The sequence below is a fragment of the Gymnoscopelus braueri genome (genome assembly GCF_963280865.1).
Source record: "Gymnoscopelus braueri genome assembly, chromosome: 7".
Classification (NCBI taxonomy): Eukaryota; Metazoa; Chordata; class Actinopteri; order Myctophiformes; family Myctophidae; genus Gymnoscopelus; species Gymnoscopelus braueri.
The window spans coordinates 52,175,414-52,195,387 of record NC_137608.1 but is presented as its reverse complement, the minus strand read 5'-3'; the positions used below and the strand labels follow the sequence as shown (position 1 = coordinate 52,195,387).

General features: G+C 42.0%; 1 protein-coding gene across 1 annotated transcript; it reads right to left on the bottom strand.

The window, feature by feature from the left end:
- Positions 1–5,965: 5,965 nt before the first annotated feature.
- Positions 5,966–16,249, bottom strand: LOC308089342 (uncharacterized protein). The gene is made up of 5 exons (XM_080434013.1): positions 16,190–16,249; positions 14,747–15,093; positions 12,892–13,109; positions 12,154–12,253; positions 5,966–9,499 (listed from the first exon to the last, which is right to left on the bottom strand). The coding sequence occupies exons 1-5, from the start codon at positions 16,239–16,241 to the stop codon at positions 9,170–9,172; spliced, it is 1,047 nt and encodes a 348-aa protein (XP_080290139.1). The 5' UTR covers positions 16,242–16,249; the 3' UTR covers positions 5,966–9,169.
- Between the last annotated feature and the right edge of the window lie 3,725 nt (positions 16,250–19,974).

Here is a 19,974-nt window from a genome sequence, read left to right as displayed (position 1 = left end):
CAGGCAGCATGGGACCCAGCTAGCACTGCATGTTTAGGACACACACACACACACACACACACACACACAGTGTGTTTTCTCACACTCCTGGAGCTCTGGGGAGTGTGTGTGTGTGTGTGTGTGTGTGTGTGTGTGTGTGTGTGTGTGTGTGTGTGTGTGTGTGTGTGTGTGTGTGTGTGTGTGTGTGTGTGTGTGTGTGTGTGTGTGCGCGCGCAGATGGCGTCACAAGCAGCAGCTGCTCTGGCAGCTGAGGTGTGTCAGGCTGAGCATCTGTTTGAAGAGGCCCGGCAGCCCAGGGTTGCCATGTTAACTTTATCATAAGCCACTTTGGGCTTGTTTTTTCTGTGTAGTCGCTTAATATTAGTAGTTAGTTGCCCCGATATTAAGCGACTTGTCCGCGTACCCCCCTGTCAGAAAATATTTTGTGCCTGGGACCCCCCCCATACAAGATTTGTGTTGTTGAAATGTTTCAAAAACATTACACGTTTTTTTTGTTTTAAAATAGCCGATGTATATATGTTTAAAGTGGTTAAACTGATCTCGATGCTATATTAACTAATTGTGTGCGTGCGAGTGGCGACTATAGGCCACTCATGTGGCCTCGTCGCTCCTTTTGGGCTTGTTTTCGTAGAACTGACTGCTTGTTCCTCTCGCAAGATCTGGCAACGCTGCCGGCAGCCCATAGAGTATAGCCTCCTCCTCAGGGTCAAATGACCCTCTGGGGCGCCAGGTCCAATCTGCTTCATGCTGCTTTGAACTGCTGATGTCTTAATATAAGTGACGCACCAACCATGGGTGCGAGAAGTACTACTTTAAAGCATGATCACAAAGTAGAAATACTCTGCTACACGTTAAAGTCCTGATTCAGAATCTTACTTGAGTAAAAGTACAATATTATTGTCTTCAAAATATATGTGAATTACCAAAAGTAAAAGTACTCATTATGCAGAATGTTCCATTTCACAAGTTCTTCTTTATTTATTTCTCCAAAATGTTGTCAAAATCTTTCAAAAACAGCAGAACTTGTAGATCTGCAATTTTCTGTATATAAAGCATTGAAAACTGGAAATACTTAAGTAAAGTAAAAGTACCTACAAAATGTACTTGGTTACTTTCCACTAACGTGTGGCAGAGCAGCACTGCCTGAATCCTTGTGGCCTAAATTGCCTCCCTTGGCCAGGTCGGGGTTTCCCTTTAGGATGAGAGGGCCAGACCAGGTGCTTACAAAAGCCATTAACCACTTAAACCATTATCATATAATATATGGTTCAAGTGGTTTAATAAAACCATATAATATTATGGTTTAATTGGTTTAATAAAACCATATATTATGGTCTAAGTGGTTAATGCCTTTTGTCAACTAACTATAGTTGATGGGCTAGGAGTCCTCCAGGGCTCAATACTAAGCCATTCCTCTTTTTCCTTCTACACCAAATCTCTAAGAACAAGCACTCTAGGGTTCAAATCTCCCAGAACAATGACTCTAGGGTTCAAATCTCCCAGAACAAGCACTCTAGGGTTCAAATCTCCCAGAACAATGACTCTAGGGTTCAAATCTCCCAGAACAAGGACTCTAGGGTTCAAATCTCCCAGAACAATGACTCTAGGGTTCAAATCTCCCAGAACAAGGACTCTAGGGTTCAAATCTCCCAGAACAATGACTCTAGGGTTCAAATCTCCCAGAACAAGCACTCTAGGGTTCAAATCTCCCAGAACAATGACTCTAGGGTTCAAATCTCCCAGAACAAGGACTCTAGCGTTCAAATCTCCCAGAACAAGGACTCTAGGGTTCAAATCTCCCAGAACAAGGACTCTAGGGTTCAAATGATTTCAGTTGGAAAGAAACCTCAAGCAGAACCTGTACTGGCTCCAGGCGGGTGACCATCTGTATAATATGACCCTGCAACATGCTTTTCTGTTGAATCATACATTTAATCAAACTCTCGTTTACAAGATAATAGGATTGTGTTATTTATTAACACTTTCAACCTATTTAAAAAAAACAAAAGAGAGAGAGAGACCAAAATGATTGTATATACATGTTTTGCAGCAATTGAAGAAATATTAGCCTTAATTGTGAAATCATGTTCGAATCATGTATACTTTACATTCACTAAGACCGTTTTCCAAAAATAAATATTTTTTTTACATTTTGGACCAAATAGACAATTTGACATTGAGGTGCCCACTCTTCCATTGAAACATTTAGACTCAGGTCTGACACCTGCTGGTTGATAAGTGTAACAGCTCTCCCCTGGCACAGTGTGGATTGGCTCTTAGCTGAGTGCTAGAGATGTGTTAAGAGTCCCACAGCAGGTAGGATTTACAAGTTAGGGATTAGAGCTGTAAATTGTGAGAGTGCTGCTGTCGAAGAAACAGTAACTCACCCCCCATACTGGGCCCTGAGTCCCTAAGTAATCCCTGTCCCCAGTGGTGTAAAGTAACTAAGTACATTTACTTAAGTACTGTACTTGATTGACTGTACTGAGATTTTGTAGATTTTGATTATTATTACAAAACATGCATGAATCACTTCAGCCCTATTCAAAATTTGGCTTTTTGAAAATAGCAGATCTACAAGCTCACAACGCATCGCGATGCGACGCGTTGTGAGCTTGTAGATCTGTTATTTTCGAAACATTTTTATACATCTTAGACATAATGATGACTTGTGAAACGGGACATTCTGCATAACGAGTAATTTTACTTTTGGTACGACCTGGGGGACACTATAATGTCCCTTCTGAAAATCACTACCCTACCTTTAAGTAAAAGTACTTCTATCACTATTGATAAGAAGCCACCTGGCCAGTGGAGGAGGAGGAGCCAGATGAGTATTAAAGGTGGCGTTTCAGAGGCTTTAGCCCTCATGCTATTTCCAGACAGGATGACACAGCTCTTTTATCTCTCTGTGCAGCTCAGCATCTTAAAGAGTTTAACATGAGTTATTTGTGGGCTGAAATAATCATAGCGTGCATTAAGGTTCAGGAGGAGCTGCTTTGAAGCAGAGACACAGTCAGTCAGTCAGTCAGTCAGTCACACACACAGAACAACAACACAGGCCTGGAGACAGAGAGGAACATGTTGGAGGAGGATAGAGAGGGGGGAGGGGGGGCAGCAAATATCACTAGACTAGATCATACATAGCAGTGCTGATTTTGTCGACTAAAACTATGACGAAAAATGTTCGTGGAGACCTTTTCTCACTGATGAAAACTAAATAAAGACTAAATATAAACTAAGCTGTGATGACTAAAACGAAGACTACATATACTGACAATTTCATCAACAAATAAAAACTAGACTAAAATGTTAGTGAGGGATCTAGTGGAGAAGAGATCCAGTAGAACTAAAAGACAAGTCATTTTATGTTTGGTTGCGCTCGGGTGTTGCGCTCTGAAAATAGCAGATCTTCAAGCTCACAACGCGTCGGTATTTTCATCATGCAACCAAGTGTAAAATCAGCCATTGCGACGACATCAACGCACCGCCAAAACACATTTTAGTCGACTAAATCAACTGTAGATTTAGTCGTCTATAATCTTATATTTAGTCGTCTAAAACTAGACAAAAACTAAAACATTTCAGATGACTAAAACTAAATGGAATTGTATTCAAAAGACTATGACTAAAACTAAATCAAAATTTGCTGTCAAAATCAATCAGTAGATGTGACACACACACACACACACACACACACACGGTTGCCAATCGTCCCTTGAAATAAGGAATTGTACCCTTATTTGAAACTAAAAGACGTGTCCCTTATTGAACTGATAAGGGGACACCGGGACACACATTGTTCCTTATTTTTGTGGGAATCAATAAATGACTCACATCTTACATGTTCAAACAGCTCATATACATATTACTAATACAGGTTGTTATTTAACCACTTCAACCTTCTGGACTTGGTAGACTGGACCTAAAATAGCTGATCTGCAAGCTCACAAAGCGTCGCAAATGCGACACGGTGCAGAGTGAGTTCAGTGGTCAGGAGATGGGGGTGAGGGGAGTGTGACCTGAGAATAGACTAGACTAGGATGACCTGAGGTTATCTTTCCTGGAGTGTAATCAGATTAGACCGGTCTCTGAGGGCTTGCTTGTTCGCTCACCCACCCACCAACCTTAGCTAGCTAGCTAGCTAGCTAACTTGCTGACTCACTCTTCTGCCATGCAGGAACCATCAACAATCATAATCATCCAGGAAGCTGCTGTTAACTCCAGGATTACAGGACTTGTGTGGCGAGAATGAGAGAGAGTGAAACAGAGAGAATAATGATAATAATAACACTACGAGAGGACGACATCATAGTAGTGACTATATCCAAATGACAGGTTGAGACACAAGAACAACAGCAGTGAATTAAAGAGTGTAATGCCAGAGCGACCTGCTGGTTAGTTACTGTATGAAGAGACTCAACACTTTGGTAAACATGTCTCTCCTCTGGTAGGGCCACACATCTCAGATATTGTCGCCGTCGGGCGGAAACCGGATGTCCAAAAACATTTCAGTAAAACAGAACCTGGTGTTTCCAATGGATCCAATGTAGTTCATATTTAGTCACAAGCTTATCTTGTTAATACTTTTTCATTGGTTCAATATTTATAAAAACCCACAGACAAATGTTAAGCACTTTCACAAGGTTTTAAAAAATAGCAGATCTAGACGGGGCTATTTTTCCACTAATTAACGTGATCTAACGACCAAGTAGAGCATGAATTAAGGGGGCGGGGTCATTCATAGTTGAAATATGGAGATTCAGGGTTTATGCCCGACAGTGATGATATTATCGTTGTCGTCGGGCAGAAACCTCTTTTCTCCATACTACACACTTTTTACGTTTTTATCGTAAATTAATGTCCTATACTTGATCATACAGTAACTACAGCGTCACACAAAAGCATCAAAAGTATAGCAGATCCACAAGCTCCACAACGCGTTTCCAGCTTGTAGATCTGCTAGCGAGCGTAAGTTTTTCACATGTATGTACCTAAACAGTGCATCTGACTGACAATTAAAGTGAATCTGAATCTTTTGATACTTTTGTGAATGTGAATCCTGAAAAGCAGCAGTTTTGGACATGTGAGGTCTCTCCACTCTGACAGAGAGATGTGTGACATGGTGGCATCAGTGGAAACAATGCTATTCATCATGACCTGGTTTCTGCTGCTAAATTTGGGTCCCATGCCCACTGGGGCGGCTGAGTATCTGCTAACAAACAGAGAGAGAGAGAGAGTATCTGCTAACACACACAGAGAGAGAGAGAGAGAGTATCCGCTAACACACACAGAGAGAGAGAGAGAGAGAGTATCTGCTAACACAGAGAGAGAGAGAGAGAGAGAGAGAGGCTGACACTGTGAAAATGATGCACGTAAAACAGTGGTTCTCAACCAGTGGTCCGGGGACCACCAGTGGTCCTTGAGGGGGTACCAGGGGGTCCCCAGCAAAATGTGTTAATAGCATCACAATATTTTTAACCACTTTAACCTTTTATACTTTGGCTATTCAAACATAGCACATCTACAAGCTCATAGCACGACATGAGCTTGTAGATCTGCTATTTTTGAAAAATCGAATGTGTGCAAATCTTTGAATATATATATATTTTTAAGCGAACATTTGTAACTCAAATCTTTGCTTCTGGGGGTCCCTGAAACAAAATATTTTGAAATGCGGGTCCACGGCCAATTATATATCATTGTGGGGGTCCTTGACATGAAAAAGTTTGAGAACCACTGATATAAAGGACTTACTAGTAGTATCTAGTGGTAACACACAGAGAGAGAGGTGGTGACACTGTGACAATGATGCACATAAAGGACCTACAGTAACATCACTGGGACATACACACACTTCATGCAAGGTAGGGTAAGGAAATACTCCAGTAAAGTAAAACATATCTCTACACTTTACAGTACAGTACTTGCGTAAATGTACTCAGTTACTTTACACCACTGCATCCAATCCCTATGAAGAATGTGTGGGAGGTATAGCATCAACTAAATCCAGAGAAAATGCAGTACATGATGATGGATGATTGTTGTTCCAAAAAAAGTAACTTTATTAAAAAATACTGCATTGTGCCATCACAGGTAGTATGTATGTTGCATTTTAATGTGTTGTATGATTATGGTTGTGTTTATATGACTGATACCTTTACAGGTCTCTATTGTAAAAGACATTTCTGATCTCAGAGAGACTTCCTGGTCAAATGAAAGGTCAAACCAGAGGTCATAATGTATGTAAACAATAACACATCGGCTCAGAAACCATGGGATTGGAACCATAACCATTCATAATGTTACTCTGGCCATTATAAACGGGGCGGTAGAAATGGGCAACACATATTTTTTTTCTTCAATCAATTACTCATCCTATGAAGCCCTGAATCCAGGTTAGGGTTTTGTTTGTCTCATTCCTAAATTAATTGTCCAAAAATGAAGAGTGGTCCCAGCTTAAAGCAGCACTAGTTTGGGGTACCAGTGGCCACTTTGGACACAAACAACATGGCAGCCAACGTCTTTGACTTCATTACCCAAGAGTCTCTGCAAGCATGTCCGGCGAGGACGCGCTGTGATTGGCCAGTCTTCGCTTTTGACTGGCAGTTCTGCCTTGCGGCAAATGCCAGGATGAAACTCATTGGCCCTCATTTATCAACGCGGTGCAGACCAAATAATGGGCGTACGGCGAGATCACAGCAACTTTCGGCATTTATCAATATATCCTGACGTTGCCTTCAGCGTACCTCCCGTTCAGATCTCACGTCTGCTCGGGAGCAGTTGTTGGCTTTGGCTGCACCCGTTTGTTCCATCCTAGACATGCGGAGCAGCATTGTCTCACCGTCTGACAGGCATCTGGACTCATGTATCCACTCCAAAATGTATTATCTAACACACTAATAAATAATCCCTGTGAAAATATAACATTTTAACTCATTTAAACAGGTTAAGCTTGCAGATCTGGCTGCATTGGCTATTTGAAAACTCGTGAAAAAACTCGCGATGCGACCCGTTGTGAGCTTCTAGATCTACTATTTTCAAAATATACGAGCGCTTATGTGAGAGCATTTTCGGGAGTCGGGACTGGCACGGCCGCGCCGCTGTTATCTTTTCATGGACAGCGAGGTCTCCAAACTTACAGTCAGTATGGAGCTATATATATATATATGGAGTTATACAACCTGGGCTGGGTTGAGGATACAAACCCGACCCTCCAAACCTTTGACCAGCGCAGGTTATTCTTCATGCTGTGGGCCACCGCGGGAGATCGGACATTTAACCCACTAAACATACACCAGCCTTCATCCATTAATGTTTATAATTCATTCATCAATGATCACTCCATAAACGTTCAGATTATTGACTGCCTTGCCTGCTATCTCTCATTTAACGTGGTGTCACGGCAGCCCGTGACTCAGGGGGAATACATGATTGCTTTATTTTAGTGTAAACTAGAACGCGCACTGCGCACTGCTCGTAATGGGTTAAATTAATATACAAACGCATGGTATGATTTATGACAATGAGATTAGTGTCATTCATGTAGGCTACTTGACAAAGATTGTACCATCACGGAATGCATGAAAGACTGCTATTTCCACAGAGTGCCAAAGCTACACTTGGGCTTGAAAGTAGGTGTGTGTGTGTGTGTGTGTGTGTGTGTGTGTGTGTGTGTGTGTGTACGTCAGACGCGGACATGAAAGGCAGGGAGGCAAGCGGGGGAAACTCTCTTATTGGCTTTCGCATGCGTTGTTTGGTCGTATTCTGGTTCTTAGCGTCGTAAAATCGTTTCGAGAATATTCGACGCTCGGTTTCAACCGTGAGATTTATCAAAGCTCCGATCAAATGTACGCTAGGATTGGCTGTATAGGATCGCTTCATAAATGTGACTTGGACGTTGGTGTACGGCCGAATTTATGGAAAAATATGAGCCGTTTTTTTACGCTCCATTGATAAATGAGGGCCATTGTCTCCACTGTAATAGTAATACAGTCAAGCTCCTAGCAGGGACCCCCACTGAGTCTTTGCTATATAGTTGTTAAAACGTTACATAGTGCTGCTTTAACAACAGCAAAACTATGTAAAGAAATAAATAAAGGTTGTTTGATAGCCTCCAACACTGTGAGAGTTGCTTTGGAGTTTATAAATGACCCCCTGTAACCCCCATAAGGACCCCAGGGGGTCCCCGGACCTCACTGACATATAGTCAGTGCAATTCATTAACTGCAATCCAGTCAACTCCTGCCTCCACCTGCTGAGGTCTGCTGAGACAATATCACAATATCTGTGACCCAATACCTCTATAATTAATGTTGTGACCATAATATCCTATCGTGAAGATAAGATATATTTATCTTAAATAAATAAATAAATAGCAGATCTACAAGCTCACAGCGCATTACATTGTAGATCAGCTAGGTCCGCTATTTCGGAACGTATTTTCAAAACAATTTGAAAGTATAAAATGTTGGCTGAAGTGCACTAAAAGCAGGGAAAGACAACCCTTTACGCCATATTAGGATTTCCCAAAATCCCAGATATCTCACTATCTATTCTCATATCGCGATATCAATATTAACATGGATATCGTCTCTGTCGGGTGGAAACCTCATATATGTCCAAAACTGTTACTTTTCAGGATTCAAATCGTCACCTTGCTAAACTAATGGCCTATGTCATTTGTTTTTGTTTTTCAGGAAAAATAAAAAACGGATCCAAAACAAAGCATGATCCTTTTCAATTAGGAGATGGGCGATTTTACCAGAGGTGGCCAGTGTCATGAGGAGCTGACTTAGGCAAAAATAAAATTTTCCTCAAAAAATGACTTGGGCCATTAGTTTAGCAAGGTGACGAAATTCAAAAATAGCAGATCGACAAGCTCAAAACGTGTCGCTTCGCGCCACATTTTGAGCTTGTAGATCTGCTACTTTTGATACTTTTGTGTGACTTTTGTATAGCCTCCAACGCTGTGAGAGTTGCTTTAGAGTTAATAAATGACCCCCTGTAATATGATCAAGTGGGACATTAGAAATTTCGGGGGAAAAAACTCAAAAAGTTAGAATAAGGAGATAAAGAGGTTCCTGCCCGACAGCATCGATATCCATTCATGGCCCATCAGTCCTGTACCAGCAGCACTGAAACCCACCAACCCACCAACCTCTCACTACTATCTCCACAACACGGTGAGAGTTTCTCTGTGAAAGCCGGACACGGACGCCTGGTGGACCTTCCAGCAGCAGGTCAGGTCCAGGTGTCTGAGCCGCCTGCAGCCGTCCAGCAGCGCTCTGACCACGGCCGGGCTCACGTCGGTGCGGGACACACACAGCTGCTGGAGACGTCCCAACGGCCGCGAGGACGACGACGGGGCTGCTGGGTGAGGGTCCGCCGACCACGGACCACCGGCAGCCCCCCCGCCCATGTGGGGGTGACGGAGTGGGGTCAGGAGGACGTGACGGAGGACAGAGTTCAGCGGGCAGGGCAGGGCCACTAAGGAGACCTACAGCACAACATGGAATGAAACAAACATAACATCTCATGTTAATCCATAGAGCACAGAAGTCCTGACGTCACTCGTCCATCCCAAAGGTTCGTAAAGTAATTTCTCTATGGAGAATAACATTGGGTCATCATAGAATCGTCTCATATAAGAATTGTGGTCCAAAAATAAACAAACTGTCTCGGCGATATTGTCAGGGAGGTGGTTCTGTATCGTTTATGATAGTCAGTCACTTATATTTGATACAGTCTGTTTCTGGCGAAAATGTAACTAATTCGGCGGAAGTAACATAAGCGTTTTCTCACCGTCAGTTGATGCTTCATATCCATAAGAGTCAAACCGCCGGGATCATTAGTTTATTTTTGGAACACAGTTCTTATTTGACGCGATATTAAATACGTCTATGGGGATTCAGAATGGGGGTGGAAAACCGCGAACCAGGTAGACAAACCTAGGATGTGTAAATTACGTCAGACTTCGGTGCTCTATAAAGACTGGGAAAGCATCTCTGTTATTTTTAGATTTATTTGGCTATTTTTTTGAAAAATCATGGACAATTTGTGCAAATCTATTTATATATATATATATATATTTTAAAGCAAACATTTGCTTCTGGGGGAATTCTACAACCTTCTTCTAAATTCTATTTTCCCATCTCAAAATATGTTGTTCCACAATTGTTCAAAAAAATAGCAGATCTACAAGTTCACCAAGTATGAGCTTGTATATCTGCTATTTTTTTAATAGCCAAATAAATCTAAAAATGACACGGATGTTTTCCTGGTCTTAATGGGTTAATGATGATGTTTTAGGTATTATTATCATTCTAAATCTTATGTTGTTGCTGTTCCACATACAGCCCAAGCAGTTGAAGAAATCACAGATTTGAGGCATTAAACCGTTGGCTTTTATGACATTTCTGAGACCGTCCATATTTATGGAATATAACTCTTTGTATTCTATTGCTAGTTTGACCACTTCAAATACATATTTTATCTTAAAATAACTAATAACTGACAATATTATTTTCGGTGCGCGGCATGCTTTCATAGAATACATGGTGGCTTCCAAATGACTGAAATCCGTCATGGCGACTGAGAACTTTAATCCATGTTTTGTTGACACATGGAATAAAGCAAAAAAAAAAATATCATGACTGATTTCTTTTTCTCAGTGCGATTTCCTAATCTGTGAAACATCGTGAAAGGAGCGCGCTGTGAGCTTTAGTGTTAATAAGTGTTATATATCTTAGACCAGTGGATCTCTGGTCTCTTAACCTTCTCATGGGTATAGCTGCTATAGCTGAGTCATTTCACTGTATTGTGATTTTGTTTTTTTCTGAGGCCTGAGTTGTTTGTGATGTGGGTTGCACATTTTGTGTCATTCCGAGGGGGTGAATGTAACACTGTTAATAAGTGTTATATAATTATACAAAATGTGATACAAATAAGTGCTTCTACCTGACTTAACTCATTCACTGCCACTGACGTAAAAAGCGTAATTTTGCAAAAAACGATTTTATAAAGATCTCACCGTCTTTTATCTCTCGCAGTGATACATTTCATTGTAGCACACCCGGATACGGAAATGACGTCAATCGAAGATTTCCGTTTCCGCCTGCCGCCGCTCTAAACCTTCCGCTAAATCGCCATTATCTCGGCTTTGTTTTTCTCCGCCGTGGTGCGTCAGAAACGCTGTTTAGAAACGATACTACTGCAAAATGGAATGTCGCCGATTGAAAATTTGTTCTCTGGGCCACTCACACAACTACCCTGTGTGTCTACAAACTGTTGAACACGCGATCATAAGGGATTTAGCGAGGTCCGTGGCGAGGTGAAAAAGTAAGTGAGCCGTCCGTTCACATGGCGAAACATGGTGTTTTTACGCTGGGCTGCAGGAGAGAGACTCCGCCCCGATCAGAATGTCTGTTGTCTGAGCGGCGTGCACGTATCGCCGGTGTGTTTAGAAACGATTGGACTTGCGATCACAATGAAAAAAAAAAATTAGTGAAATTTTTAAAGTAATAAAAAACACTAAATCGCTGGCAGTGGGCAAACACAGCCAGAAATAAGTCTGGCAGAGAATGAGTTAATTCTCCATGGTTCATGTGTATAAGAATACATAGTGCATTAGTGGTCACAGCTCCTTTAAGTCCACTCCTTCAGTCCCCCGTATAAATGTCCTGCCACACCTCCACCTCTTCCTTGTGTATTATTTCCGTGTTGGAACGAGGTGGGGGTCTTTTGTTGTCTCCTCTGTATAACAAAATGGGAATCGTAGCTGGCAAACGATTTGTACGGTGTTTGTTTGGCTTTGTTTAGAGAGGAGTTCTTGCACTACAAACCGAACTAACCTGGAGACGTGTTGTGTGTTATTTCTTGTCAGAATAAATGGAGATCGTCTCCAAAGACAGCTCTGGGTCCGTCTAATCTATTCAACACAACGCAGAGGTAAAGACTACACCGGTTACACTTGTACATCTGCTATTTTTGAATAGACGACACATAAATGGATAAAGTGGTTAAAATTATTGTGATGCTATATATTAAAAACTTTTTTTTGGGTGGGGTGGGGGCACTTGTAATATCCTCACGACATACTAGTGGGCCCCAGCCCCACATGTTGGGAAACGCTGCAGTCAATTCCATCCTAACCTTCTCCAGCTGGGGAGAACCGGACAGGAGGCACTTGATCGCCCTCTGCAGGGACCTCCAGTACATGACAGGCTTCATGATGCTGTGTTCATAGGAGAAGCTGCACACACACACACACACACACACACACACACACACACACACACACACACACACACACACACACACACACACACACACACACACACACACACACACACACACACACACACACACACACACACACACACACACACACACACACACACACACACACACAGAGAACAGGAAGAAAATATGAGATTATTCCTTCACTCGTGTGCAGTAGTTCTACACACATCAGATTTACATGCATCATGGGTGAAGTGCAGATTCCATGTTGGAAGGTCACAAGAAACCTCTGAGCTTTCTCCTTATAGCCTTATAGCATAATCTCAGACTAATCAATGATATCTGGTAGAAGCAGTGGTTGGACTACGCATGCTCCTCATGGTACCACAACACCACTAAAGGCCTTAAAAACAAGGCTCCAGACATCCCAAAACAAACTAGAAAGGCTATTTCTTGGCCTTAAAACAATACAACCCATCTAACCCCTGTTCACTTTGCTAGGGTTGGATGGCTCAGGGTAGAGGACCGAGTACAGCAACTTGCAATGGACCTGGTCTACAAGATACACTACATTAGAATTAGATGCTCCTAGTCTTATTCATTTTGTCTAGAGAGCTTTTAAAGAGTGAAGAGAGAACACAGACATACTTGAGTGTGAGAGAGCGGAGATGCAGCAGGCGGGGCAGATCCCCTTCATCATCCTCCCTCGGATCCAGGAGCTCCTCCCCTTCCTCCTCCTCCTCCTCCTCCTCCTCCGCCTCCTCCATCTGAAAGGGGGAGGGCTCTGCGCTGATGGACAGCTCCCTGAGTCTGGGACACGCCCCCAGGAGCTCCAGCAGAGGGGTCTGAGGGCCCGTCTTCACCCCCTGCACGGAGGATGAAACAATTCAGTTGATTAATTAATTGATTCATTGTCGTACCAATTGTAATTTTCTTTAGGCATTGAAACATTGGAAAATATAACTCAAAATTACACTTGTGTTTGCCTAATTAGGCTAAACAAAAATGTGCACAGGGCAGATATGACAAATAACTGACTGACAATGTACTGTACTAATAATGTACTATGGCCAAAACAGGCCAAAAATAGCAGAAATAGCTGCTCTGCAAGCTCACAACGCGTTGCGGATACTAGGGCTGTCACCATTAAAAATTAACGATTAAATTGTGTTTTTTACATTGAACATTATGAATACAAAATGTTTTTCTGTTTGCTTTCTAGGCCTCGTAATTAAAAATTGCACAGGGCAGATATATGGCAAATAACTTATATAAAGAATTTATTTATACAGAAATAGCTGATCTCATCACTTTGTGACGCATTGTTGTAAGCTTGTAGATCAGCTATTTCTGCTATTTCTTATATTTGAAAATGTGTGAACATTTTTCAACATGGAAACGATTATAATGATTATTCAAAAATAGTTGTGATTAACTCAAATAATTGCGATTACACGGTGATGTAATAATTGTGACAGGCCTAGCGGATGCAGCAAGTTGTGAGCTTGTAGATCAGCTATTTCCACTATTTCTCTACACACCATATGAATGTATACAGATGAAGGGACGGCGATTACTGGCGATCGGGGTGGAAAGTAACTAAGTACTGTACAAGTCCAATTTTAAGTTATTTGTACTTTACTTGAGTATTTCCAATTTCCAATACTTTTACTTCTACTCCACAACATCTCGGATCCAAATATTGTACTCCATTACATTTATTTGAAAACTTCAGTTATTAGTTACTTTGTAGATTTAGATTATTATTACAAAACATACATTAACCACTCTAGGCCTACAGTATATACATTTCGGCTATTTGAAAATAGCCGATCTACAAGCTCACAATGCGTCGCATTTTGCGACATTATTGTGAGCATTAGGGGTGTGCCGACTAATTTCACCAAACGATACGATACGATATTTGGCTCACAACTTCGATACGATTTCGATACGATACGATACGATACGCACTTTTTTTATTATGAAAAATATATGGGGGAGAAAAAAAGCAAATGCAAACAAATAATTCTGTTTTTGCATTATTCAGATATGCGAACTTGTAGCTTTTCAGCTACAATAGCCGCTTTGAATCCAAATAGGGCAATAGTGTGACACCTGACCTGAAAAAAAAAAAAAACATGTTGTCACCCTTTTCACCTCGGGGCTGTTTGCATGCCTGATTATTATTATTGTAAAAAAAAAAAAAGATTGAAAACGATATATTTTTTTCTCAAAACGATACATATCGTCACGAAAACGTATCGCGATATATCGCGGGACAATATATCGGCACACCCCTAGTGAGCATGTAGATCTGCTATTTTCAAAAAGATTGCTATACATTTGAAAACTTTAAATGGGACATTCTGCATAATGAGTACATTTTTTATTCCAGACTTTTACTTGTAACAGAGTATTTCTATATTGCAGTATTGATACTTTTACTTAAGTAAAAAAAATAAGTAGTACTTTTTCCACCACTGCTGCATACAGTACCAACCTCCAGGGTGAGGGAGCTCAGGTGGGAGGCCACAAGGTGCACGGACGGGAGGAGGTGGGACAGGGCGTGAGGGTATCTCACGGAGAGACTCCTCAGCTGACCGGACCCCCAGCGCTGGAGACCCAGGGCCAGCATGCGGACCTGGAGGCCGTCCAGGTCGGCCGGCAGGCTGTTGTCCTCGTTGAGGTCGTAGTCCAGCGTCACGGAGCAGACGTCCGGGCACAGCCGCCCCACGGCCTCCAGGGAGGAGAAGGACAAGCCCTGGATCTCCCTCAGACGCAGGGAGAAACTCTCCTCCTTCTCCTTCTTCTTCTTGTTGTTGCTGCCCGGTGGATTGGGAGCATAGACTGTAAAAAAGAATGGACAAAGTTACGCCTATAGCTAGGGATGGGCAATATTATCGATATCACGATATATCGCGATATTTTATTTCGCGATACTGTATCGACACTCCAGTATCAATATCGCGATAAAAAAAAAAAAAAAAAAAATGAATGAAAAACATTCAAAGAACCTATCACAGATCTGCAGCTACTCAATATGTAGTGTATATATAAACAATATGTAGTTGTGATATATGTATATATCGCAATATATCGCAATATATCGCAATATATCACAATATATCGCAATATATCGCAATATATCACAATATATCGCAATATATCGCAATATATCGCAATATATCACAATATATCGCAATATATCGCAATATATCCCAATATCGTGATACGACCCAAGTATAATAATCGTATCGTGACCCAAGTATCGTGATACGTATCGTATCGTGAGATTGTTGCCAATACCCATCCCTACCTATACACGAATCCACAGAGCGCTTCCCTGTAGGTATGGCGCCGCCCCCTTTAGGTAGCGCCGCCATTACTGCGGTGTCAATATCACCGCACTCAGCGTAGTAGCAGCTGACTGATATTGACACCGCAGTAATGGCGGCGCTACCTAAAGGGGGCGGCGCCATACCTACAGGGAAGCGCTCTGTGGATTTGTGTATAGCGTCATATCCTATGCCCTATGCGCACGGGAATGAATGAATGCTATTGGTTGTGTAGCTTGTCAATCAAATCATCACAAGGTAGCCACGCCCCTCCTAGAGCACACCGTACTTTATCATCGATTTTAAAATAAATGGGACCAAATAGCCGATCTATAAGCTCACAAGCTCATGAGCTTGTAGATCTGCTATTTTCAAAAGATTTTTATACATTTGAAAACTTGTGAAATGGGACATTCTGCTCAATAAGTACTTTATACTTTAGGTACTTTAAGTACATTTTGATACCAATACTTTTGTACTTTTACTCAAGTAAATTTTGAATTCCGGACGGAGTACTTCTACATTGCAGTACTGATACTTTTTAGTAAAAAAAACAAAAAAACATTTAGTACATTTTCCACCACTGGTAATCATTATGACAGACTTACTTGGCCCTTCGTCCTCATCATCCTCACCCTCCTCATCCTCACTCTCGCTCATGACCCACGGCGACGCCCTCTCGTCTCCTTCCTCCTCCTCCTCCCCCTCCCCGGCCCTCTCTCTCCTCCTCCTCTCCCTCCACACCTCCTCCAGACGGGGCAGCTCCTCCCTGGCCGTCAGGCCGTCCGCCCGGCCAAACTCTCTGCTGTGTATGAGGCAGCAGGCCCGGGCCAGCCCCTCCAACGCTGCCCTCTGCAGGCCGGGCAGCGCCAGCAGGAGGTAGGCTGTAGCGGACGCCGGGTCGCCCTCCTCCTCCCCGAAACCGATGTCCAGAGCCAGGAGGCTGCAGAGAGGCAGCGGAGCACTGGAGGAGGAGGAGGAGGAGGCTGTGGAGCAAAGGAGAAGACATTGAGTGATGATAAGGCAGGGTTATTATAGTAAACCAAAACTAACTGAATAGAATTGAAAAATGTTAGTTACAACTAGGCTTTACAAAACATTTCTTTAACATATATATACATATAAGAAACTGAAAATGTATTTGCTTACAAACAAACTGAAACTATTGACAAATAAGTCAATATTCAATGCATAAGCGTAATTAACACATTTGGTGCCAAACACGGTCTGAACCGTATTTTCACAGAGTAGCGCTTTGGTGCCGAACACGGTCTGAACCGTGTTTTCAGTCGCTTTTGTTTTTTGTTTTTTTTTCCACACGGGAGGGGCTGGAGCAGCTCTGGAATCACCCACGGTGATTCTGAGAAGGAAGGGCCTTATAGATCACCCAGCCAAAAACATGTCTCCCCATCCACTTCCGTTCTCTCTCCTTCTCTAAAACCCCTATAACTCAAAACTTTTTACGTTGGGGAAAACGACTCATTTTGTATGCGCGATCGCTGCGCCATTGTGACCCACGGTAAAGATGTTATCGTTCCAGGTGTTAGCCAGGACCATCGTGCAAAATGCACGCATGCTTTGTTTCACATGGAATGCACGTCGTGGAGTCTACAGCTTAAACAGCGCCGCGCAGCTCAACGGTGAGATTTCTGGCACCGAACGTAATCTGTTATTATAAAATTCTGGCACCGAATGTGTTAATATCTTGGATGGATATGAAATCGTATCTTCCAATATTTTCTGTTGCTTGTAGATCAGCTAATGTCACTATTTCTGTGAGCTTGTTGAATCTAAGACCCTGAACTACCCCATATTACAATAAAAAACTAAAACTAACACTAAAACGAAAAGATTAAGCCCTTTTCAAAAAACAAAAAGACTAAACTAAATGAGCAAACCTGCTTTAACCCATTTTGGGCGGGATCCCCTATTTGTAACTACAGTATACCTTTCAGGACAGGAAACCCTTTTTGGGTTCTTGTTGCTACAGTATGTACAGTAAATACCGTAGCAACATACGTTTGTCATTTTTGAATAAATGTTTGAAGTTTTTCAGGATTTTGTGATTAACTCATTAAGACCTGGATCGCATCTGTGTCACTTTTTGATTTGAGCTAAAAAGCCATGTTTTAAAAAATAAATTGTCTATTCAAAAATAGCAGATTTACAAGCTCATAGCGCGGCACCGAGTGCCGCGCTATGAGCTTGTAGATCTGCTATTTTTGAAAAATCGTGAAAACTTGTGAAAATCTTTGTATATATATTGTTTTGAAGCGAACATTTTTAACTCTATTCTTTGCTTCTGGGGGTCCCTGGAACAAAACATTTTGAGATGGGGGTCCGTGGCATATAAATACATATCATTTTGGGGGTCCTTGACATGAAAAAGATTGATCACCACTGATATAGAAACATAGGTTTTTCAGAAAACTGTTGGGATTTAGGAGACATGTAGAATCGGCTTCAGGTCTCAATGGGTCAGGATTTAGAAGGTGTTTTTAGAATCTAAATGGGTTTATAATAACCTAAATAAACTATAATAATCACCTTGATGAGAGGTAGAGGCGTGACCAGCAGAGCTACTGGAGGAGGAGGAGGAGGAAGGAGGAGAGGAAACCTGGGCCGCTCCTCCCAGAGGGAGCAGCGCGGCGGGGGAGAGGAGGTGACAGCGGGACACGTCCAGGTGGCGCAGCGCGCGGCAGTGACGGACCAGCGTACGGATCACCCGGCGGTCGCAGGGCGTCCCGGCCAGCAGGACGGAGCGCAGGCCGGGCAGACAGCTCAGCATGGCACACTGGGCCTGGGCGGGCAGCTGCTGAGCTCCAGACAGGTCTAGAGAGGACAACACCTGACACACACACAGAGAGAGAGAGAGAGAGAGAGAGAGAGAGAGAGAGAGAGAGAGAGAGAGAGAGAGAGAGAGACAGAGACAGAGACAGAGACAGAGAGAGAGAGAGAGACAGAGAGAGAGAGAGAGAGAGAGAGAGAGAGATGTTACGATTTGTACATTTTACTTGACGATGACCGTAAGTATAACGGTCCTCGGTTTATACATCTAATTAATTTAAACGTGGCCAGCGGCCGCATTACCTGGTCTGAGATGACGGCTGTTAAATTAATGCAATCAGAGACTGCTATTACAGTCCATCGCCAGCAGATGGCTCCTTTCCCCAATACCACACTCTAAAATGAACGCATAATCATCCATTTAAGGACCCGTTAATGCCGACCCCTTCAAACAAAGCAATGTTACGTTTTCCAGCCAACATTTGACAAAAGGACCATTTAGACAGGCTGCTATAGCTAAAGGATAAAATGAATCCTCAGTGTGTTTAAAGAAACGAACAGATCATTATAGGGAGAAACAACGGCACTTTATTGACTGACTCCAGGCGCTGATGCCTCGTCCTACGACAGAACATTTGTAAACAAAACATTTGTTTTGCCATGTAGGCTATGGTAGGCATTATGTTTTACCTACAACAATAAACATTCCACAATACCAAGAAACAAGCCCCTAGGGCTTTTTGTGTTATTCTTTTAAACCCTTTAAGTCAGTTGCAACTCTTTGCTTCTGGGGGTCCCTGGAACTAAATATTTCACAAATGTTAGCTTTAAAAAATATATATTCCAAGATTTTTGCGAATTTCCAAGATTTTTCAAAAATAGCAGATCTACAAGCTCATAGTGCGGCACTCAGTGCTGCGCTATGAGCTTGTAGATCTGCTATTTTTGAATAGCCAAATAAATCTAAAAATGACACACAGATGCGTTCCTGGTCTTAATGGGTTAAGAATCGTTGTAAACCGTACCTCTGTACAATCTGCAAACTGTTAATAAAGTATTAACAGTTTGCCACTTTACCACGGCACCACCCGAACAGTGTTGATTTTGACAGCAAATTTTTATTTCGTTTTAGTCATAGTCCTTTGAATAAAATTCCATTTAGTTTTAGTCATATTTTAGTCACATTTAGTCTGAAATGTTTTAGTTTTTGTCTAGTTTTAGTTGACTAAATATCATAAGAGTTTTGTCGACTAAATCTACAGTTGATTTAGTCGACTGAAATGTATGTTGGCGGTGCCTTGATGGCGTCATAATGGCTGATTTTACACTTGGTTGCATGCTGAAAATAGCCGATCTACAAGCTCGCAACGCGTTGTGAGCTTGTAGATCTGCCATTTTCAGAGCACAACACCCGAGCGCAACCAAACATAAAATGACTTGTCTTTTAGTTCTACTGGATCTCTTCTCCACTAGTCACTCACTAACATTTTAGTCTAGTTTTTATTTGGTGATGAAATTGTCAATATATTTAGTCATAGTTTTAGTCATCATTTTTATTTACTTTTCGTCAGTGAAAAAAAGGTAGTCGACGAAAAAATTTTCGTCA